This window comes from Canis lupus, chromosome 21, assembly GCF_048164855.1.
Source record: "Canis lupus baileyi chromosome 21, mCanLup2.hap1, whole genome shotgun sequence".
In the NCBI taxonomy this organism is placed as follows: Eukaryota; Metazoa; Chordata; class Mammalia; order Carnivora; family Canidae; genus Canis; species Canis lupus.
In genome coordinates, this window is record NC_132858.1 from 9255216 (window position 1) to 9278607 (window position 23392).

At 51.7% G+C, this 23392-nt stretch overlaps 1 protein-coding gene across 3 annotated transcripts in view; it reads left to right on the top strand.

Moving 5' to 3' along the window:
- The window catches only part of CARS1 (cysteinyl-tRNA synthetase 1), a 48213-nt gene that overhangs the window by 14554 nt on the left and 10267 nt on the right, over positions 1-23392 (top strand). For all 3 annotated transcript variants that reach the window (XM_072790364.1, XM_072790365.1, XM_072790366.1), the window contains 13 exons: positions 447-543; positions 933-1031; positions 1888-2037; positions 12127-12267; positions 12497-12585; positions 14450-14571; positions 19080-19192; positions 19709-19837; positions 20185-20314; positions 20410-20513; positions 20878-20975; positions 21190-21379; positions 21713-21781. In XM_072790364.1, the coding sequence (XP_072646465.1) occupies positions 447-543; positions 933-1031; positions 1888-2037; positions 12127-12267; positions 12497-12585; positions 14450-14571; positions 19080-19192; positions 19709-19837; positions 20185-20314; positions 20410-20513; positions 20878-20975; positions 21190-21379; positions 21713-21781 (1531 nt within the window). The remainder of the gene's footprint in view (positions 1-446; positions 544-932; positions 1032-1887; positions 2038-12126; positions 12268-12496; positions 12586-14449; positions 14572-19079; positions 19193-19708; positions 19838-20184; positions 20315-20409; positions 20514-20877; positions 20976-21189; positions 21380-21712; positions 21782-23392) is intronic.

Here is a 23392-nt window from a genome sequence, read left to right on the forward strand (position 1 = left end):
GTGAGGGTCCCACAGGGAGCATCTCAGCCCTTTAGAGATCTCTGTTCTACTATTGGGACCTGAGATTTGAAAGAAAAATCAGTGCTGAGCTTTTCCTTTCCTGTTTTTAAGATAAAAATTTTCATTCCATAAGTAATCCATATTGATGATGGAAAAATTGGAGAGTACACACAAGAGTGCTGCCCTGTCTCCCTGTGGCCAGCATCCTGGGCCACATACAGATGTTTTGTTGTGAGCCTTGGTTTCCCTGCCCTGCAGCTCTGGTGGGTGCCCAGGCACAGAGGAGGCTGGGTTCCATAGTGCTCACGGGCCCCACGACGCAGGATGGCAGCTGGCTGGTGGAGGTCTGCAGAAGCCTTCCCCAGGGCTGCTCTCAGGGCCAAGGCCCGGTGGGGCGGGAGGGGTGCATGACAGTTGTAGGAAGGGTCTGTCCCTGTGTACTCTAGGTCGTACATCTCCTTCGACATCCTGAGGAGGGTGCTGCGTGACTACTTCGGGTATGATGTCTTCTACTGCATGAACATCACAGATGTGGACGACAAGGTAGGGCTCTAACTGGGACATTTTGTGAACAGCAGGTGACGGGAGGAAGCGACATTTGTAGATAAAATAAGGGGGCCTCGGCCAGCACAGGTCTCGACCTGATAACACACGATGTGGATCCCCTCGGTGCGTTAGCGTCACGGTTTATACAAGTGATGTTATGCATTCAGATGTGTAGATGCTGTGAGAAACCTCATCCAGGGGCCCAGGTGATAAGACGTCAGCCCATGGGGCTTCGTAGCCGCAGGCCCACTGGCAGCATGTGCTTCTGTGTGTGGCGCTACATAGGGAGAGTGGGGAGGGGACCGTCTCGGTGCTGGCCACCTGGGGCTCAGGAGCCTGCCTGCTGCGCTGGCGCACGACCCCCAGTTGCCCTCTCATCTTTCCAGATCATCAAGAGGGCCCGGCAGAACTACTTGTTTGAGGAGTATCGGGAGAAGCAGCCACGGGCGGCCCAGCTCCTGGAGGATGTTCACGCCGCCCTGAAGGTGGGCCCCTTGCTGTCTGCTCCTTGACTCCTCAGTGTCCCTAGAGTAGTGGCCATCCTTGGTGGGCTTCACAGAGTGTACAGAACTAAAGCCGCTCCAGGAGGGGCACCAGAGTTCTGATCGATGTGGTCACCTGGCCGCTGGGAAGGAAGAGTCGCCAGGAAAGACACACTTGGATGGAATTGTGGAGTAGGTGTCTGTGCCTGCCACTTACGGGGGAGTGTCACGGCGGCATGGATGTACCTGTGCTCATGAAGTGCTCCAAATGCTCCGATGGGGTCTTCCGTGGTGAGGTCTCAGCCACACGGTATCCCGAGTGCAACGCGGGCGCTGGGCTGAGCCTCCGACGATGGTGGCACTGGAGATTCAGAATCGGAAGAAATTAGTTCTTCCCAATTTAATATTTTCATTTTGAACAACAGTGTTACGAATTATTGCATGAACAGAGTAAGGTTAGAATAAGTCGTTTTATTCTCTATAATAGTAATTACTATTTTGGTAGCTGTACTAGTAATTATTGCTGTGTATATGTGTTCAATCTCTAGAAGAAAAACTAGAAATGAAATTAGGGCTTAGTCTCAGGCTGACCAGGGGCGGGCCCTTCAGGTCACGGGTGCCCTCATGATACCCACCAAGTCCCCAGGTGATGCCCCTGTGGCCCCAAGCACAGCCCTGTTATGTCAGAGACCCAGGCCAGGGGGGTGTGAGGATCTGGGCTCTAGGGCCTATCGGGGGAACAGGAGCCATTCCCTTAGGGAGGCAGCGTCTTCCTGATGCACAAAGTGGGAAGAACTCCTGGGGGAGCGCGGGGCATCACTGAGCCACAGCTGATGGGTCTGCCTCTCTGTGCTCGTAGCTCTTCTCAGTGAAGTTACAGGAGACCACGGACCCCGACAAAAAGCACATGCTGGAGCGTATTCAGCACACAGTGCAGCTGGCTGCAGAGCCTCTGGAGAGAGCCGTGCAGAATGACCTCCCCGCAGAAGTGGCCGACAGCTGTGCAGAGGTGAGGTCTACGCAGACTTGCCACTCCTCGGTGCTAGGGTGGCCAGCCACTTGCAGGGTCCATCCCGTGACTCAGAGAGTGGCATCCTGGCCTGGCCACCCTGGGGTGGTGCAAGAGGGGGGTGGCCGGTGCCCCACTGGAGAATGTGCAGCAGTAATTCTGGGGTCTTCCAGCCGCCTCTTCTGTGTTTCTTGGTGGCACATCTGTGCAGAGAATGGAGGAAAGTGGAGGCTGCAGTGGGCTGCGGGGCTTCCCCAGGCTGGCTCCTGCCTCACACAGGGGGAGGGCACCCGAGGCGGCCTGGCCTCTTCTGGCCCTACCCCCCACCCCCTTGGAGAGGCAGGCATCTGCAGCAGCTTTGGCCACCATGGCCCTTCTTCACGCCGGCGCCCCCCTGCTGGCCATCCTCGCCAGCACTCAGGGGGCTCCAGAAAAGATGCCACCTCAGCTGTCTGTCTGGAAACCGGGGAAGACCTACACCAGGGCCCAGCCCAGCTTCTGCTTCCCTGTTACTTTCCTCTTCACCTAGTTTACGTTGCCGGCAGGGTCTTTTTCTGAGCTTAATGAGAAAGAGTCCAGTGTACACAGCTCAGGGACGAGCCTTCGCTCAGCGTACTTCTGCGTGGGGCCCCCACATGGTAGCTGGCCTTCCTTTGGTGGGTGTCCTGGGTCCAGCTGTTTCTCCCTCTCCTGGGACGGCAGTCACGTCCCTTTGTTACCATCAGTGCCGCTGTGAATTGTTTTCCTAATGGTTCTACTAATACCCTTTTCTTTAAAAAGTATGGTAAAATATACATATTGTAAAATTTACCATCTCAACTGTTTTTAGGTGCACATTTCAGGGGCAACATTCACTCTGTTGTGCAGCCGTCCCCACCGTCTGTCTCCAGGACTGTCCATCATTCCCAATGGAGACTTTGTTCCCAGAAGACACTGACCCCATCCCTCCCCTGGCCCTGTGACCACCGTCCACTCTCTGTCCCCAGGAGACATGGACCCCATCCCTCCCCTGACCCTGTGACCCGTGTCCACTCTCTGTCCCCAGGAGACTCTGACCCTATCCCTCCCCTGGCCCTGTAACCCATGTCCACTCTCTGTCCCCAGGAAACACTGACCCCGTCCCTCCTCTGGCCCTGTGACTACCGTCCACTCTCTGTCCCTAGGAGACACTTGATACCGTCCCTCCCCCGGCCCTGTGACCACTGTCCACTCTCTGTCCCTGTGAATCTAGGGACTCCAGGGACCACATAGAAGTAGAATCCTATGGTGTCTGTCCTTTCATGACTGGCATCTTTCCCTCAGTATGACATCCTCCAGGCTGTGGTGGGTGTCCTGATGTTCTTTCTTCTTCAGAGTAGATAGCGCTGTATGGTATGCGTGTAGCGCATCGCTGATCCCAGGCTCTGACAGACACTGTTTTCACCTTTGGGCTGTAATGAAGAATGCAGCTGTGAGTGGGGATGGGCAGATCCCCTTCAAGCCCCTACCTTGAGTTCTTCTGTGCAGAGACTTCCACATGGGATCGCTAGGAGGTCTGGCAGTTGGATTTTCAAGACTCCACGGAGCCGCCGTACTGTTTTCCACAGCAGTACCACGATCGCAGTTTGTCCCCATCCCCGCCAGCATAGTCGCCTGTTTTTCTGACAGCCTCCCCGATGAGCGTGAGGCAGTATTCTGTTGTGGTTTGGGCTTGCATTTCCCTTATGACCAGTGAGCTGAGCATCCGATTGTGAGCTGTGAGTTGTTTTCTGTGTGTCTCTGGGTGCACATTTGCAGGAGCTTCTTGAGGCTGTAAACCTAGGAGTGGAACTACTGGGCTGCAGGGCATGTAACTGGGGAGATGGGTAGCTGTCAGTCCCCGGCACCACCCACGCAGCCAGTGATTTGTTGGAAGGGTACATGGCACTTGATGTAGAGTTGTCCTCACATCTAAGGGTATCACAGGGATGCAGCCGGAGGAGGCTCTGGCCTCTGGGGGGGTGGCAGTTGGGGCAGTTGGGCCTCTGGGGGGGCGCAGCTGGGGCCTGCAGTATGGTAACGCTTTCCTAAGTGTCTGTACAAGTGTGTTGTGCTGACACATTTCCGGGGGCACATTTCCTGTGACACATTTCCGACACATGTCTTTTTCTTATGGGATTATAGGCATTCTTACTCCTGGACACTAATCCTTTGTCATTTAAATATGTTGCACTTTCTCCCAGTCTCTGGCTTTTCTTTTCACTACTTTTAATAGCAGAGGGTCTTACTTTTAACACAGTCCAACATATCCACTTTTTGTTTTTGTACTTAGTATGTTTGTGTTCTGTGACAGCTCTGTGTGTATGGGTCCATAGGTTCTTTTCTGTTGGTCACATCCCCCATCCTGGGTGAGCTGTCATGGTGCTGTTTATTCTGTGTTTGTTCTTCAGGTATGTTTTGAGTTCTCACCTGGTCCTATTCCAGGAGAGACACTGTCAGGGGATTTTAAATATTGAATGGAAGCGTTGTTTCAGACTGGTTGGTCCTCTCCATTCTGTCTCTCTGTTTCATCTGTGGCTTTAAAGACCTGGTTTTTAGAGCAGTTTCAGGTTCACAGCAAAACTGAGAGGAAGGTATAGAGATTGCCCATGTGCCCCGTCTTCCCCCCAGAACCTCCCCCACTATTAGCATATCCACCAAACTGGCATGTGTGTTATAGCTGATGAACCAGCACTGACACAGTGTCCTCACCCAGAGCCCACAGATGACACCAGGGTTCTCTCTTGGGGGTGCACATTCTATGGGTGTAGACAGCTGTGTCATGGTTCCTATCTACTCTACAGAGTACTTTTCCTGCCTGAAGAAGACTCCATGCTCCGCCTGTTCATCCCTCCCCCCAGCCCCTGGAAATCACTGATCTCTTTGCTGCCTCCATGATTTTCCCATTCCAGAATGCCACAGAGTTGGAATCCTATAGTGTGTGACCTTCTCAAATGGGCTTTTCTCGCCAAGTGTACATTTTAGGGTCCTCCATGTCTTTTCATGGCTTGATAGCTCATTTGTCTCTAGTTCTAGATAACATTCCATCATCTGGATGGACTGCAGCTTGTTTATCCATCAACCTACTAAAGTGCTTCTTTGTTGCTTCCAAATTTAGGCAATTGTGAAAAAGCCACTAGAAACTTCTGTGTACAGGTTTTTATGTGCACATAAGTTTTCAGCTCCTTTAGGTCAATGCCAAGGAGCATGACTACTGGATCATATGGTAAGAGTATGTTCAGATTTGTAAGAAACCACAAATCATCTTCCAAAGTGGCTGTACCATGTTGCATCCCCGCCCCCCCCGCAGCAGCGAATGAGAGTTACTTTTGTTCTGGATTTTCCCAGCATCAGGTATTGTCAGTGTTTGTGTTTTGGCCATTCTAATAGGTGTGTGATGGTATCTCGTTGTTGTGATTTGCATTTCCCTGAAACATAGGATGTGGAGCATCTCTTCTCATGTGTTTATTTGCCATCTATGTATCTTCTTGTGTGAGGTGCCTGTTCAGGTCTTTGGCCTATTTTTTATCGGGTTGATTGTTTTCTTATTGAGTTTATATACTTTGGATAGTAGTCCTTTTTTTTTTCCTCAAGATTTTATTTATTTATTCATGAGAGGAACAGAGAAGCAGAGATATAGGCAGAGGGAGAAGCAAGCTTCTTCCAGGGAGCCCAATGTAGGACTCGATCCTGGGACTCCAGGATCATGCCCTGAGCTGAAGGCAGATACTCAACCTCTGGATTATAGTCCTTTATCAGATGTGTCTTTGGCAGATATTTTCTCCTAGCCTATAACTCATTTTTAAAATTTTCTGGACAGTGTCTTTCCCAGAGCAAAAATGTTTAATGAAGTATAGCACACCACTTCTTCCTTTTATGGATTGTGCCATCTGTGTTACAGCAAAAAAGTCATTGCCACACGCAGGATAGGGTAGATTTGCCTCTGTGTGATCTTCTAGTTTCACAGTTTTGCATTTCACTCTTAGGTCTGTGATCCATCCTGAGTCACTTTTTGGGGAGGTGAAAATACTGGATCTAGAGTTGTTTTGTGTATGGATGTCCGGTAGCTACAGCACCTTTTGTTGAAGGACCCTATTTTTTTCTTCTACTGAATGGCCTTTGCTCATCTGTCACAGTACGGGGGACTGTACTTGTGTGGGTCTATTTCTGGGCTCTCTCTTCTGTTCCCTTGATCTATTTATCTCTTTTGGCAACATCACATTGTCTTGATTACTATGGTTTTATAGGAAGTCTTGAAGTTGGGTAGTGTTAGGCCTCCAATTTTGCTCTACTTCAGTATTGAGTTGGCTCTTCGGGGTCTTTGGCCTCCGTACAAACTAAGAATCCGCTTGTTGACATGGGTAAAATGCCATCCTGGGATTTAGATTGGGGTTGCTTTGGATCTCCAGATCACTCTGGGAAGAGCTGACATCCTGACAATGTTGACTCTCCTATCTGTGAATATGAAATAGCTCTCCGCTGACTTAGTTTCCTTCATGAAAGTTTTATAGTTTCCTCATGTGGATCTTGTACCCAGTTAGTTAGATTTATACTATTTCATTTTAGGGTGTGCTAATGTAAATGTTTTATCACATTCCACTTGTTATAGTTTTATGTCTTCCTTCCCACTGAATATCCCTTTTATTTCCTTTTCTTGTCTTACTGCATTAGCAAAGATTTCTAGTAGGAGGTTGGAAAGGAGTGGCCCGAGGGAACATCCTTGCCTTGTTCTGGATCTTAATGGGAAAGCTGGTTTCTCACCTTGAAGTATGATGTTAGCTCTAGGATTTTTACAGATGTTCTTTATCAAGTTGAGGGAGTTTATCATTCTTCCTAGTTTTCTGAGAGTTTTTATTATGAATGGGTGTTGGATTTTGTCCTTTGCTTTTTCTGTATCTTTCAAAGCCATCATGGCATTTTACTTTTTTTAGTCTGTTGATGTAACAATTACATTAATTGATTTTTATATTGTTGAGCCACCCTTGCATACCTGTGATAAATCCAGCTTGGCCATGCTATATAATTTTTTTTAGACTTTTGTGGATTTAGCTTGCTAATATTTTGTTAAGGATTTTTCCATCATGTTCATGAGAGATATTGGCCTTAGTTTTCTGTTCTTGTAATGTCTTTGGTTTTGGTATCAGGGTAATGCTGTCCTCCTAGAACGAGTTAGGTAGTCCCTCTGCTTTTGTCTTCTGAAAAACTGTAGAAAATTGATATAAGGGATCCCTGGCTGGCGCAGCGGTTTGGCGCCTGCCTTTGGCCCAGGGCACGATCCTGGAGACCTGGGATCGAATCCCACGTCGGGCTCCCAGTGCATGGAGCCTGCTTCTCCCTCTGCCTGTGTCTCTGCCTCTCTCTCTCTCTCTCTCTCTCTCTCTCTGTGACTATCGTAGATTAAAAAAAAAAAAAAGAAAGAAAATTGATATAATTTGTTCTTAAGTGTTTGGTAAAATTCACCAGTGAATCCCTCTGGGCCTAGCAATTTCTGTTTTGGAAAGTTATGAATTATTAATTAAATCTCTTTAATAGGACCACCTGGGTGGCTCAGTGGTTGAGCATCAGCCTTTGGCTCAGGTCATGATCCTGGGATCAAGTCCCACATAGAGCGCCTCACGGGGAGCCTGCTTCTCCCTGTCCCTATGTCTCTGCCTCTCTCTGTGTCTCTCATGAATAAGTAAAATCTTTTAAAAATATAATAAAATAAATAAATCTCTTTAATAGCTAATAGACTTTTCAGATTGTTTATATCATCTTGTGTGGGTTTTGGTAGCTTGTGTCTTTCAAAGAATTGGTCCATCAATGCAGGTTGTCTAATTTGGGTGCACAGAGTTGTGTGTAGTATGTCTTTATTATGCTTTTTTTCTTTATTTTAAGATTTATTTATTCATGAGAGACACAGAGAAAGAGAGGCAGAGACACAGGCAGAGGAAGAAACAGAGGGAGAAGCAAGCTCCCTACTGGGAACCCGATGCAGGACTCAATCCCTGATCCCGGGATCACACCCTGAGCCGAAGGCAGATAGATGCTCACGCTGAGCCATCCAAGCAACCCCTTTATTATGCTTTTAATTTCTGTGAGTTCTGTAGTGATATCTTTCTTTGGTTTTGGGTTCTCTCTCCTTTTTCTTAGGTAGTAGCCTGGCTAGAGGCTCATTGATTTTATTCATTTTCTCAAAGAACCAGTTTTGGTTTTGTTGATTTTTCTTAATGGATTTCCGGTTTTCTGCTTTAATTTTTATTATTTCTTTTCTTCCATTTTTGGACCTGGCCCTTTCTTTTTCTAGTTTCCTAAGGTGGAAGCTTAGATGATTGATTTTAGACCTTTTTTCTTTTCTAATTGGTACACCCAGTGTTACAGACTTCCTCTAAGCATTGCTTTTGCTGTATCTCACAAATTTTGATAAGGTGTGTTTTCATTTTCATTTAGGTCAAAAATTTTAAATTTTTTCTCAAGATTCTACCTGTGTGTCCTTTGGAAGCGTGTTGGTTGATCTCCGTGCATGATGGGGATTTTCCTGCTCTCTTTCTCGATTTCCAGTTCTGTTCCACAGTGCTCTGAGAGTAGATGCAATGTATGATTTCTGGCCTTTTAAATTTGTTCAGGCGTGTTTTACAGCCCAGCTCGTGGTGTGTGCTGGTGCATGTTCCACATGGTCTTGAGTAGAATGTTCTGCCCCTGTTGGATGAAGTGGTCGGTGGTTGTGCATTAAATCCAGCTGATGCTGGTGCTGTTGAGTGCCACTGGATGCATATCGATCTCCTGCCTGCTGCTCTGTCCACGGCTGAGGAGGGCTGCTGGTGGCCCTGGCTACCTTCGTGGACTCACCTGTTTCTCCTTGCAGTTCTGTGTGCTGTTGCCTCATGTCATTTGATGCCATGCTGTTGGGCCCATATGCCTCCAGCACCACTGTCTTGAAGAACTGACCCCCGTGTCCTGTCAGGCTCTCCTTTATGCCTGATGACTCTCCTTGCTTGTCTGCTCTGTCTGCAACTAGCTACTCCTGATTGATTTTGAATCGTGCTACCATAGTACTTTTTTCTCCACCCATTTACTTTTAATGTATATGTATCTTTATATCTGAAGTGGATTCCTCATCGACAATGTACAGTTGGGGCTTGTATTTTGATCCACCTGACTCATTCAAGTGGTGCGTTTATTTTATTTATATTTTTAGATTTTTATTTATTTATTTGTGAGAAAGTGAGCAAGTGAGAGAGAGGTTGAGCATGCAGGAGCAGGGGGAAAGGTAAAAAGAGAGAGAGAAGCAGGTTCCCTGCTGAGCAGAGAACCCAGTGCAGGGTTCCATCCCAGGACCCCAGGATCATGACCTGAGCAGAGGGCAGGCACTTCACTGACTGAGCCCCCCCACTCACTGGTGCATTTAGACCATTGACATTGCCAGTAACATGAAGATTGTCGGGTCCCTGGCCACTGTGTGTACTGTTTTCCATCTGATGCCCTTGCTCCTTGTTCCTATTTTTGGAACTCTTTTTCTGTTTTTTTTTTTTTGTTTGTTTGTTTTGTTTTTTTTTTGTAGTTTTAATTGAGCATTTTACGTGATTTCATTTTCTCTCCTCTTATGGCATATCATTTTGTACTTTTTTCTTTTTAACCTTTTTTTAGGTTGCCCTAGAGTTTGCAACATACACTCACAACTAATTTCCATCCACTTTCAAAGACACTATACGACACAGTCCCGGGGGTACTTTACAATAATAGAATGATCCTAGTTCTGCCTTCTGTCTTCATGTTGTTGCTGTCGCTCATTTTACATGTCTATAAACATGGGAGTGGGAATGCTCTGTGTGCATAAAGGATGTACATAAGCATGCAGATTGACATGTTCTTGCTATTACTGTTTTGAACAAACTCTTATCTGTTAGATCAGTTAAGAAAAACCAAAGGTTTGGGGCACCTGCGTGGCTCAGTTGGTTGAGCTGAGTCTGCTGGAGATTCTTTCTCTCCCTCTGCCCCTCCACACTCACATTCTTTCCCTCTCTGTCAGATAAAATTTTTTTATTTTTATTTTATTTTTTTAAAAACTTTTTTTTAAAAAGGAAAAATAAAAATTTTCATTTTACCTTCACATCTTCTCTCTTTCACTGTGCAGACCCAAGTTTCTGACCTCTATTATTTTTGTTCTCTTTAAAGAACTTCTTTTCACATTTCTTGCAAAGCAGGTCTACTGGCAACAAATTCCCTTGATTTTTGTTTGCCTGAGAGCCTTTATTTACCTCTGTTTTTGAAGGATAAGCTCACAGAGTTCCGAGTTCTGGGGTGGTGAGTGTTTCCTCTCCACACTTAAATATCCCCCGTGTCTCTTCTTGCTTGTATGCTTTGCAGGGACAAGTCAAATACAGTGCTTATCTTATTCCTTTAGGCAAGGTGTTTGTCTTCTGATTTCTTTCAGGATTTTATGACCTTTGATTTTTTTTCAAAGACTCTATTTATTCATGAGAGACACAGAGAGAGACAGAGACATAGACAGGAGAAGCAGGCTCCCTATGGGGAGCCTGATGTGGGACTTGATCCCAGGACCCAGGATCACGACCTGAGTTGAAGGCAGATGCTCAACTATTGAGCTGCTAGGTTCCCACCTTCGATTTTCTGCAGCTTGTCTGTGGAACGCCTGGGTGTCGTGTTTTGGACATTTGTCCTGCCCGATGTTCTCTGAGCTTCCTGTGTCTGCAGTTCAGGTGTTTCTCCGCTCATTCCTCCCATCCTTTCCTTGTGGCCTCCCCATGGGCACACGTCACACCTTCTGTGCTTGTCTTGTGGTCCTTGGCCATTCTGTTGGGTATCGTTGGGTCCCTAAGAACGTGGATGGTCTGCTTTGCCATTGGGAGCCTCTGGCACTGGGATGGGATCCTCTTGTCAGCCGCGTCCACTCCATGGGTGAGTCCATCAGAGATGTTCTTCATTTCTGTCTCGGGGTCATCCATCTCCAGAGTCTCCTCATTTTCTCAGGACATCCTTCTCTCTGCTCACCTTGCCCCTCTGTTCTTGCTTGCAGTCAAGCTTATGCATTAGAGTCCCGAGCGTGTCCATCCTGGTGGTTTTAAGCTCCTGGGCTGGGAGTTGCAGGATCCCTGCTGCACCTGCTTCTGCTGCTGCTCTGTGTCTTCAAGTTGTTTCTTTGCGTTGTGCTATGGCTTGTCATTTTTCTCAGCACCAGATGTGGGATACGGAGCAAAAGGGCCTGCTGTGAGCAGGCCAGCGGGGAGGGGGCCAGGCTCGGGGGTGGCCTCGTCCCAAGTGCTGTGCTTGGGGCTGGGTCTCTGGTGTGCCACGCCTCTGGACTGAGAGTGCTGAGAAGTCCCGCTCACCCCTCGCCAGCCCAGCAGCGTTCACAGGGGTATCCTACCTGGGGCTCTTGGTGGAAGCATCTAGCTGCCCTTCTTCTGTAGGCATCATGCATACAAATGCACTCAACCTGTGTGTCCACATCCACTTCCCCCTCCACCCTTCCTTCTTTGTCCTATCGCCCCCACTAGTGAACTGCAGACCACCCTCCTGTCCCCACGTCCCTGTCCCTTCACATGCTGAAAACCCTGGGTTCCTCCACAGCCGAACCTCAGGGTCCCCGCTAGCCTTCAAGGCTCAGGCCATGATATCAGAGATGGACATGTCTCCTATGTGACGTGGTGCTGTGGTGACAGGACATGTCTTGGATTAACTCTGCACCATGTGGTATGTGAAATGGGGCTGGCGTCTTCAGTTGATGGCATCTGGCAGGACGTTGTGGTCTTGACTCCTCTGTCTAGGACAGGGGCTCTGCACATCACCTGACACCGGACACACCGGTGGACTGCTGCACCATGCGCTCCTGGCCTGCACCATGCTGGCAGCAGTCAGATCTCCCGAACGTGCCTCTGAAGCTCCCGTTTACAGAGTGTGTTTGAGTCCGTGCTAAGCCCTTTATGTGAACTTATGTGAACACCATGGTCTCTTGGAAGTGGCAGCTTCTCATGGAGCAGGGCTTTGCATGGCACATCTTTGAATTAGAGGCCGTGATTAACACAGACCAAGTGCACAAGACACAGTCCTGTTATAAACTTGTATACACCTGTGCGTGTTCTCTTTCTTCAGGTGCTGTTGGAAGAAGCAAAGGACTTGCTCTCTGACTGGCTGGACTCCACACTCGGCAGTGAGGTCACTGACAATTCTATTTTCTCCAAACTGCCCAAGTTCTGGGAAGAGGAATTCCACAAAGACATGGAAGCCCTGAACGTAAGTGTGGCCAGTGGACTGACGCTTGCTCTCTGGGCCCTGGTTCCTGAAAGGCCTCATGTGGTCCAGGCCATCATCCTAATTGCACGCACGCTAAATGAGGTTTAAAATGAGAACTGAGGGCACGAGGGGCTTCTTCGCCAGCATCTGGTCCTGCTGCTTCCCTGGGCGCTCACCTGAGGCTGCTGTTTCGGAAGGAAGAACTGGGACTTTCTCTCATCATCCACAGGTTCTCCCTCCAGACGTCTTAACCCGCGTTAGTGAATATGTGCCAGAGATTGTGAACTTCGTCCAGAAGATTGTGGACAATGGCTACGGGTAAGATGTGCGCCCTCTGTGGGGCAGGGCTCCATCCAGGGAAGGCTTTCCCAAGAAGGCAGCCTCTCCGTCTCTGAGTGGGGATGCGGAGCCGGAGACCCTCTGGGGGATAGGGTGCCACTGGCGCTGCTGTCACCAAGCCCACAGACCAGGTGGCTTAAACAGCAGAAATGTATTTCCTCACAGCCTCAGATGGCAGATGACTGAGGCCATCATGCCAGTGGGGCAGATTCCTCTGAGGGCCTTGAGGGAAGGGTCTGTCCCAGCCCTTCCTTGACTTACAGGCAGCGGCTGTCTCAAACTGTTCACACACTTGTCGCTCTGCACATGGGCTGTTTGGGCTCCTTTAGTGTCCTGATGTTACCCTCTTATGTAGACACCTGCTTAGGAGTCACACTGGGTTAGGGCTCACCCTGGTGACCTCACCTAACTTCTGGGAAGGCTCTATCCAAATACATTTGTGTTTCGAGGTGCTGGCGGCTAGGACTACACCATATGAATTTGGGGAGGACATGATTGAGCCTGCAGCCTCACTGTAGCAGCACCCCTTCACACGCTGACCTCATGGCAGGCCTCTGTGCTCTGTCCCACTGGGTCCTCAGCTTTAGGCTTGCTTCATAAGAGAGCTCTTTGGGCTTTCCTTGGTATTGGCTGCCATCAAACAGGTATTTAGCTGTAGGGACACCATCTTTTTGTTCAAAGCAAGGAGGAAAAGCAAGAGGGTGTTGCTGGCTATGCCCTGCCTACAGCAGGAGTCCCCAGCAGACTTGCTCATGAAGGCTGGCACCTGGACCCAGCCCCGCCAGGTGGGCTGTGCAGGCCCTTTACTTGGGCCGAGGCCAGGATGGGGGTGCTGTAGGAGCTTGTGGCCTGCAGTCCACCAGGGTCCCCAGAGCTAAGAGCATGAGCATGGGGCCTAGATTGGTGAGCATGAATCTGCCAGGTGTCTGGAGGCATCAGCCCTGCCATGCGGGCAGTGAGGGCATTTATCTCTGAGTCACCTCCCAGGGCATGTGTGTTCCCTTGGGGGCCCTCACCTGGCTGTGATTCCACATACTCTGCCCTGACCCTGGTCTATGATCCTAGTACCACCTGACTGCGGGAAACACTGTGCAAGTGTCCGAAGTCCATATGGTCAGAAATCAAAAATGAATGGAGGCTCAAATGGGAGTGTTGTGTCTACAGCACATGGTACCTGTTTGTGGCGCTCCTGCTCTAGGAGCTCGCTTCCTGCCTCGCAGGGCAGACGAGGCATCCACTGAACAACGTGAGACATGCAGAACCCCTAGCACAGGCCCGGAGCAGCACAGGCCGCCCGGGAGTGATGGTGCCTCCTATCTCCCTGTCACTTAACATGATCGCTGCAGGGCAACACCAAGGTGTGTGCCAAACTGAGTGATGGGGGCAAGGCCGTGGTGGGAGAAGGCAGATCATTCTGGGCTGGAGTAATCTGCTTCTGGGAGGCAGAGAGCCGTGGCTGGCCCACGCAGGTGGGTAGAATGTAGCTAGAATGAGGATGTGGCACCCAGGACTGCGCTGTCACGAGGCGAGGGGCAGGGCAGGAGCTGCCGGGCACAGGGTCTGCAGAGGGACGGGCTGCCCAGGCAGGAAAGGAAGGGTTGGCCTCCAGGGCATGAAGTGTCCTTGTCAGGTGCTCGGCCTGCGCGGTGGCCACGGGTGAGGGTTGGGTGCATCACAGAGCCGCGGGAGGCCCGAGCCGGCCCCAGGCGCGGAGGGCAGAGCCGAGGGGAAGCGGCCCACAGCCTGTGTCACCCTTTGGCTCTTTGTGTCGTCCTCCTGTGAGGTGCTCTGGGCCGTCTTCAGATCTGTCATGCTTGCCCACACCCTACTTCTTATTGTCCAGCTATGCTTCAAATGGGTCCGTCTACTTCGATACGGTGAAGTTTGCTTCCAGCGAGAGACACTCCTACGGGAAGCTGGTGCCCGAGGCTGTTGGAGACCAGAAAGCCCTGCAGGAAGGGGAAGGTAAACAGCCGGGTGCAGGTGGTGGGTGTTCCAGCCGAGGCAACGCAGCCTGGTTCCCTCAGGATTTTAGGAGTTTTCCAGGGAAGCAAAAAAGCTGGTATATCTAAGACCATCTTGAAAAGCATGACAGACGTCAGGGCCGGGGCTATAGGGCTGGCGTTCGTGGTGGCGAGAGCACCTGAGGGTCAAGGTGGTACACTTGGCCAGTGTGTTGGGCGCCCAGCACTGGTGTGTTTGGAATATGCAGGTTGTGACCCACTGAACGAGGGCGTAGAAGTCACCCACACAGGGTTGGCAGGCAGTCCCCTTGGCGTCTGAGCTCCTGCTTTGGGAACTGAAAATCCCAGAGCTGTTTAGATTGAAGGCAGTTTCAATACTCCTGTGCAGAGGAAGTGGGTCCCAGGTTCAGAGCAGGCACCATGAGGCGGGGGCAGAGCAGAGCCAGAGAGCCGGGCAGCAGGCACCTGTTTGTTATGAGGCAGCTGGGGCTCACCTTTGCATGGTTATTTTGAAAGGTGCCCCGGGACAAGCCAGGCAGGAACCCTAGGGTCAGGTCCTGCGTGAGTGTCCCAGCTCTGGGTGTGAGCAGGGGTGTCACACCATCGGTGCCTGGGCAGCACCTCAGTACAGCGGTTCTCTCGTCCCACCGAGACGTGTGCATCACAGCAGCCCCTGTGCTCATCTTGATCTGGGTACAGCTGACGCTCACAGGTATGAGCTGCACGGGGGCACACACCTGCAGATTGTTCTGGATAAGGGCAGGGCAGTACTGCACACATCCCCTTCTGTTTTTTTCTATAACCTCTTCTCTGGCTTACATTTGTCACTATGTGTGACACGTGTTCATGTACCATTCATGCTGTTGCTGGGGCTCTATCCAGCAGTGGGCTCTTCGTGGTTTTGGTTTTGGGGAATTATTTGCAGATTTTCAAGTGCATGCTGGGATCAGCACCCCCAGCCCCCTGCCCAGCGTTGTTCAGGGTCATCTGTATTAAATGTGGACATGTGGCTTTCTCTGGACCAGGCTAAAGTAGGAGTGTCTTTCATGGTGTTTTTTCCACCCTTAACACTTCCAGGGACTCGGGTAGACCACACAAGCATCATTCCCGTGGTACAGGGATTGCTGGGGCCCGCGCTGTTTTCCCTCCAGTTTTCTGGAAGGTAGTTTGGCCATACTTTTGGATCAAGTAATTTCACCTTTAGGACTCTGTCACAAAGAGACATCAGAACCTAACACGAAACGATGAGTGGTGTGGACTAAGGGTAGATAGACTAAGTTAGTTCAGTAGCATCATCACCAGACCCCAGGGCATTGAAGGCTAAAGGCATTTTTTCTTTAATTTTTATTTATTTATTTATTTATTTATTTTTAATTTTTATTTATTTATGATAGTCACAGAGAGAGAGAGAGAGGCAGAGACACAGGCAGAGGGAGAAGCAGGCTCCATGCACCGGGAGCCCGACGTGGGATTCGATCCCGGGTCTCCAGGATCGCGCCCTGGGCCAAAGGCAGGTGCCAAACCGCTGCGCCACCCAGGGATCCCTCTTTAATTTTTAAATTTATTTATTCATGAGAGACACAGAGAGAGAGAGAGAGAGGCAGAGACATAGGCAGAGGGAGAAGCAGGCTTCCTGCGGGGAGCCTGACATGGGACTCGATCCCGGGTCTTCAGGATCATGCCCTGGGCGAAGGTGGTGCTAAACCGCTGAGCCACCTGGGCTGCCCAAGCTAAAGGCATTTTGTCAGCATAGAGGAGGCATCTCCTTGGAGGGCAGTCGGGGGCTTGTGTGGACAGCAGCGTGGCCCCTGCAGCCCGGCATCCTTGGAGACAGACACAGCGATGTCCGTGAGGGAGGCGCCAGGCTCGGATCACAAGCTGATGGCTCAGCCAGGCATGCAACGCCTCGGGTGCACGAGGAGTGGGGCTTTGTGTAGCAGGTTGCCTTCCAGCACAAATCAGGGCAGGGCCCCTCGCCTGTGCTCATGCCAGACCCACATGGCCGCAGAGTTCTCTGTGGCTCCCTCAGAGTTGCCTGTCTCACAGACTGTGTCATCTGTGCATGACGCCATGGGGTGGGTCCTGGGACTAAAGGGTCACGGACAGTGTACAGACACGTTTACAGTCACAGTCCTGAGTGACCATAGCAGAAGAAACCCCGGGGGACGCCACTCAGCTGCAGGAATGTCTCCCACGGCACAACCTGCTGGGTAGGGCAGCCTGTGGTTCTGAATGCAGTTGTTAAAGAACAAAGATGGAAGGTGGGTGGGGTGAGTTGCCAGAAAGGTCAGGGAGGAGCAGTGGAGAGAGCAAGAGAAAACAATTGAGAGAGTGGAGCGGAAATCATAAAAAGTAAGCCGTTGGTTCCTCACAAAGGTGAATGAAATGAGAAAACATGTAGCAAAACTGATGAATGAACACAGAAGATTCACAGATATATCCAGACAAAACCAATGTGACTAGAGACAGCAGAGTCTTAAAGGCCAGGGAGTGCACAGGCTGGCAGGGTGCAGGAGGCCGCCTCCACGGTCTGGGGGATGGAGAGCCCTGGGGATGGGAGGGCACACGCAGCTGTACAGCAGACCTTGCCATCTGGCCCCAGCTGGGTTCCTCTTGTTCCTCTTGTTCCTTTTTTTTTTTTTAAGTTTAAGTAATCTCTACACCCAACGTGGGGCTTGCTTTAACTCACAACCCTGAGGTCGAGAGTCTCCCTTTTCTGATGAAGCCAGCCGGGTGCCTCCGGAGTTCCTAAATATGGCTTGTTCTTGGACCTTGTTTTTCTACACGAACTTTAGACTCCCTTTGTATTCCAGGGACGAGAGCAGGAGAATCCAGCAGCAAATACAGAGGGACGTGCCCTCCTTTGGGAACAGTCCTGCTTCCAGGGCGATGTGACAGCCTCTGGGGTGGAGGACAGTAGTGGCGAGGGGTCCTGGAGCCGCCTTGGGGTCGCAGGGGTTGCCTCTGGGGAGGGAGACAAGAAGGGACAGCAGGGGAGTAGAAGGGATGGTGTGACAACTCCTTACAAAATCTAGAGCAAATAGCAAGTATTACCAAAGTGACATTTTTGAAGCACGGGAGGTGGCGTGTGTGTAAGGGGATCCTATTAGCTCTGTCACAGAATTTTTCATAAATTTTAAAAATCATATACATTCACAAGTAACTATGTTTGTAATAATGGAAATTAAAAGCCTAAATACACATCATCTGCCAAACACAGGGTCACTGAAAGAATGTGCTGGCACTGGGTCAGACTCTCTGAGCCACTGGTGTGACTGTGACCTGCTCAGGAGCAAAGGTGGGGTTTGCCCTGCTGCTTGGGTAGATTCCTTCCTCTGTCTTTTCGTTTTTTTGTGTTTTTGTTTTTGTTTTTTTTAAGATTTATATATTCATGAGAGACACAGAGAGGCAGAGACATAGGCAGAGGGAGAAGCAGGCTCCTAGTGGGGAGCCTGATGCAGGAGTTGATCCCAGGATCCCGGGATCACAACCTGAGCCAAAGGCAGACGCTCAACCGCTGAGCCACCCAGGTGCCCCTAGTTCCCTTCCTTTGTGATCCTGGCATTTGCTTCCTGATTCTGTCTCATATTTTCCGAGTTTCCTACTCAGTGCGCCCGTGTTGTAGCCTCAGGTCTGTTGTGAAAACACCATCAGCGTGGCGCTCTCCCTGCAGCTGTTGTCAGGCTGTTGGGGCGACTTCAAGGTTCTCGAAAGGTGCTGGTAATGGAGGTCGGGCTGCAGTTTGCGACCTGGGACACTAGGGGGGGCTGTCACTCCTGTTCCGGAGCTGCCCGCCAGGGGGCCACAGCACCCAGGGAAGGCCGCATTGCTGCCTCGCACCGGGGCGCCTTTGCAGGCCCTGGCGCTGTCCTCACTCACCTGGTCACTGTCTGAAGGGGACCCTCACGGCCGCTAATGCGTCCTGCAGGTCCGGAGACGTCTCCTACCATGATCATACATTCCTTTCCCATTGCTCCTGCCGGATGCAGGCTGGCCCGTCCCCCGGGATTTGGCCCTAACTGACCATTTCCGGGAACCGAACTGGCCCAGAAGGAGCAGGGCTGTCCTGGTTTGCCACCTCCGGGCCCAAGGGGCCATGCACGGCAGGTTCAGCTGGTGCTCAGAGCTCGGGGAACCAAGGCGGGGAGCCGTGCAGGCCGTCAGTACTAGACCCCACCGTGAGAGCGGGCTCCATACCACGGCCTCACCCCGCAGAGCCGAGCACCCTGGCTTGTCCTAGACCGGGGATGAGGCTGAGGGTGCGGGTGGGGAGAGGGGCGTCTGGAGAACTGGTGGGTGTGGTTGAGGCCCCTGGGGAATCACCCTGTGACTCCTGAGTCCTGAGCTTACATACTGGGCAGCACGGACGTGGTCATAGTGAGCGGCGTGCTGACCGAAGAAGTAAGCGGAAATGAGAGGCACTGGCCAGTAGCCACCGGAGCGGCCTTGTAGTGACACTGCCGTGCCCACCACGCAGCACTGGGTGACCTGCTTCCCTCGTGTCCACAGGTGACCTGAGCATCTCTGCAGACCGCCTGAGTGAGAAGCGGTCTCCTAACGACTTCGCCCTGTGGAAAGCCTCCAAGCCGGGCGAGCCGTCCTGGCCGTGCCCGTGGGGAAAGGTGTGCTCCTGGGAAGGCACGGGGCTGCCGCGGCACCATCCACCCTGTCCTAGGGACCCAGATGCCACAGAGCCTCGCGGGCCTCTGGGCTTGTGACTTCCTTTCCGGGACTCTGCCCACGTGCCGCTGGGGTGGGGGCGGATTGGACTACCTCCGAGGCCCCTGTATCCTGGTGGCCTTTGACTGAGTGTTACCCGCTCCTGGAGGTGAGTCCGCCCTCCGGTGTTCCCCGTGACAGCAGTCCTGGTGGCCCAGAGCCGCGGGATGGGGCTGCTGGTATGTGCTTCTGGTCAAATGCTGGGCAATTCTGGGAGTAACGTGAGCCTCAGCCCCACCTTGGCCTACAAAGCTTTTGCTGGGAACTAGGCAGCAGGGGCTTCCCTGAGTTTTTCGTGTGTGGAACATAACATCTGTTCTAATGAGGCTCAGAGGTTTTAAGGGTTATGAGCATGGGAAAATTGAAGGCTGGGACCCAGAGGGGAGGCCAGTCGGTCACTGGGTCCTTTGAATCTCTAGGGGCGTCCGGGATGGCACATCGAATGCTCTGCCATGGCGGGCACTCTCCTGGGAGCCTCGATGGACATTCATGGCGGAGGCTTTGACCTCCGGTTTCCCCACCATGACAACGAGCTGGCTCAGTCGGAGGTAGGCAGGGGCTGGGGTCGCTGGTTCTACTGGGTGGGTGGGCTTGAGTTTACCCCAGCAGTGGTGGAAACAGCCAGGGGTGCTGCTGGTGAGGTGCTGAGCAGAGCCTCATGCAAACACCAGGGTCCTGCTGGTGGGATTCAAACCCCAACCGTTTGGTCCAATTTCCCACATGAACAGCCTGAGCTTTGGCTCCCAGACCAGAGCCTCTTGGCTCCCGGACCAGGGCCGGCCCTCTGAGCCCCAGGTGTCCCAGCTCGGAGAGGCAGCCCCCGCTTCTGCATCACCGCGGGAACACGGTGCCCCATGGTGCCCCGACCGTGCCCTCTGCGCCCCTTCCTGAGCAGGCCTACTTCGAGAATGATTGCTGGGTCCGCTACTTCCTCCACACGGGCCACCTGACCATCGCTGGCTGCAAGATGTCCAAGTCACTCAAAAACTTCATCACCATCAAAGACGCCTTGAAGAAGCACTCAGGTAAAGTTGCCCCCACCCCCCGCCCTGAGACCTGGGCATCCGTTTCTGCAGAGGCTGGGAGGCTGAGGGTACCACCCTGCCGTCTCCCCTCCCAGCGCGGCAGCTGCGGCTGGCCTTCCTCATGCACTCCTGGAAGGACACCCTGGATTACTCGAGCAACACTATGGAGTCTGCACTGCAGTACGAGAAGTTCATGAACGTGAGTGCCCTCTCCTCCTCTCTGCGGCGGGGTCAGGCCTGCTCTGTGTCTGCTGACACAGAGAAGCAGCTCCACTCTCGGGGTGTGCCCTGGCCCTGCACCTCTCCCCGGAAAGGCCTGCTGACTGGCTAGCATTAGCAGCGCACCTGTCAGCGGAAGCAGGACCTCAGGCTAAACCCAGAATGGAATGCATTCCCGCCTCAAAGGAACACCCTCCACCCTTGGGCCGCTGGCATTGGCGTCAGTGCGCGCTGCTTTCTCGGATGATACACAGAGGAGGCGCGCCTCACCGCGATAGCTCTTTCTCTGATGCTGCTCAAGTGAAGTTTTCTCAATGCCGCTAAACTGAATTTTCTGACTTCAGGAGTTTTTCTTAAATGTGAAAGACCTCCTCCGAGCTCCCGTTGATATTAGTGGTCGGTTTGAAAAGTGGGAAGATGAAGAATCGGAACTGAACAAGAGGTAGGAGACTGCTCTGGGGTTCACAAGTGTGCCTGCGTTCTGGGCTACCCATGGCCCGCCCAGCAGTGGAGTGGGGGGCATAGCACCATCACGCCCGTGTGTGCAAAACCATACCCAGCACATGTAGCACCCAGTGGGCCATGTTCCGGCTGCTGGACCACTCGAACACCTGTGCACCATGTCACCCGCTGACCTTCCTGTTCCTCTCACTCAGCTTTTACGACAAGAAGGCAGCGGTTCATGAAGCCCTCTGTGACAACGTGGACACACGCACTGTCTTGGAGGAAATGAGGGCTTTGGTCAGCCAGTGCAACCTATACATGGCGACCCGGAAGGCTGCCAGGAGGAGGCCCAACCGGGCTCTGTTGGAAAGCATCGCTCTGTACCTCACCCGCATGCTAAAGGTAGGCGGTCCGCGACCCACCGGCCCCATGTGCACAGAGCAAGAATGGGTTACAGGGGCTGAGACCTGCTCCCATCCTCAGCTCCCACTGTGCTCCAGTGTATCAGAACGCATATGCATGTCCTCACTGTGGGCACTTTTGCCTTCCCGCCTGGTACAACACTACTCACTGTGCATACCTCCGTGCTCATGAGGCCTGGGCCCATGGTTTGGTGGCCTCACTCAGCCCCAGAGAGGGCAGATGGGGGCACACTTGAGCCTGGCATCCGGTCATCGTAGGCCACTTGTTAGGACCCCTTGACACACTCATCCTGCATGTCCGTTTCTCTTCTAGATCTTTGGGGCCATTGAAGAGGAAAGCTCCCTGGGATTTCCAGTGCGAGGACCTGGAACCAGCCCAGATGTGAGTAGAGTACACCTGGGTGCAGAGATGCTCCCTCTTTGGGGGTCGCCCCCACCCCTCAGAAGTGGTGCCCATTTGGAGGAGCACCATCCTGCCTTCCACACCTGCTCCCTCCCCTTCCTTGTTCATGTCCTGGGCCAACGCTGTGGACATTTTGGGGCCCACATTAGGTTCCATCTGCACTGGACTTTCCAGAATGGGCCCCGGATCATGTCTGGACCTGGCTGGGGGAATTGAACATAGCTGTTCACCACACGTGTGCAAGGTCAGCAGAGGCCATGGCAGCCTCGCTCCCTGACCATTCACTGGGGGTCCTTGTGCTGCTGTCTGAGAGCTCAATTCCAGGATGGCAGGCTCGATGGGACCATCTTTGATTAAGCTGCAGCCACATGGCATAGATGCCCATGTGCTCATGTCCTTGTTCATGTGGATTCAGATAGCATGCCGATTCATGAGTCTGGTGGGGAGAAAGTTCCTGGGCAGTGGCCGGTGTCGCCCTGGTACTGGTAGTTTCTGCTGCACGATGGCCATCCTTCATGGCATATGCTTGTTCAGGCTCGTCTCAGACACACTTCTATCCTCCCTCTGTAGGAGTGATCTTTAAGGATTTGAAGAGAATATGTAGTAGATATTTAGGTATAACTCATTTAAAGGAAAATAGGAAGCACATACAAGGTAAAAAGGCAAACTCTTTTTAGAATTCTTTTCCAGACAGTGGCTGGTGTGAGGAACCCTCTTCTGCAGGGGGAACGTATAGGTGTCTCCCCAAGAACTGATTTCTGCAGAGAAACCAGTTTGTGTTGTGAAGAAGCACTGCCTCAGCTTGGTGCCCACCTCTCCAGGGGCTTTATTAGCCATAAAGCTAGTTCTAAAGGCATTAACCTTCTTCAGTGTTTCTCAGAAAGGAAACCTACGCAGCTGTGGTATTTTCTTGAACAAGGGATGCTAGATATTTAGTTTCTTAGAAAAAGATAAAAAAACATTTTCTACATTAAAGCCGCCTGCTCTTGAACTTAAAATAATGCTTTTAGTGCAGTGGTTGTGTGGGGGCCTTTCCATGTGACCTCTGTGGGCCCTTTGAAGGCTGAGCATTGGAATAAGCAACCATCAGGCAGGACCTGCCAGGCCAAAGGGTGGGATCTGCGCTTTACACCATTTGAAGTTTATGTGTCAGCTTCTAAATCTGAATTGTTTTAGGAATGGGGAAGATGGCCCTACATATTTATCAGGCTACTGTTGAGTGGTGCATAGCACATGCTGGTGTGGTCCACTAGACCGTGGGGGCAGGTCTCCTCCAGACAGATGCTGCAGGCACGCTGGCTAAGGCCTCCATCCCCCACTGCGCCGAGGCTCACCACAGGAGTCTCTGAGCACGGTGGACATAAGGAACTAAAATCTCGATCCCCGGTCAGCCTACACGACTGCAGCACCCCAGCCCAGGTGCGTGCTTGGACAGCGAGAGGCCAGGTCACCGTGGGCTCATCAGCCTAGTCGGCTTCTGCATTTAGATTGTTGCTTTGGTTACTGAGCCACCGAAAGACTTAATTAGGAGGCAGGGGGAGACCTTGCTTAAAAACCTACTGGAAAGATATGAAAGATGTCAAGGAAAAG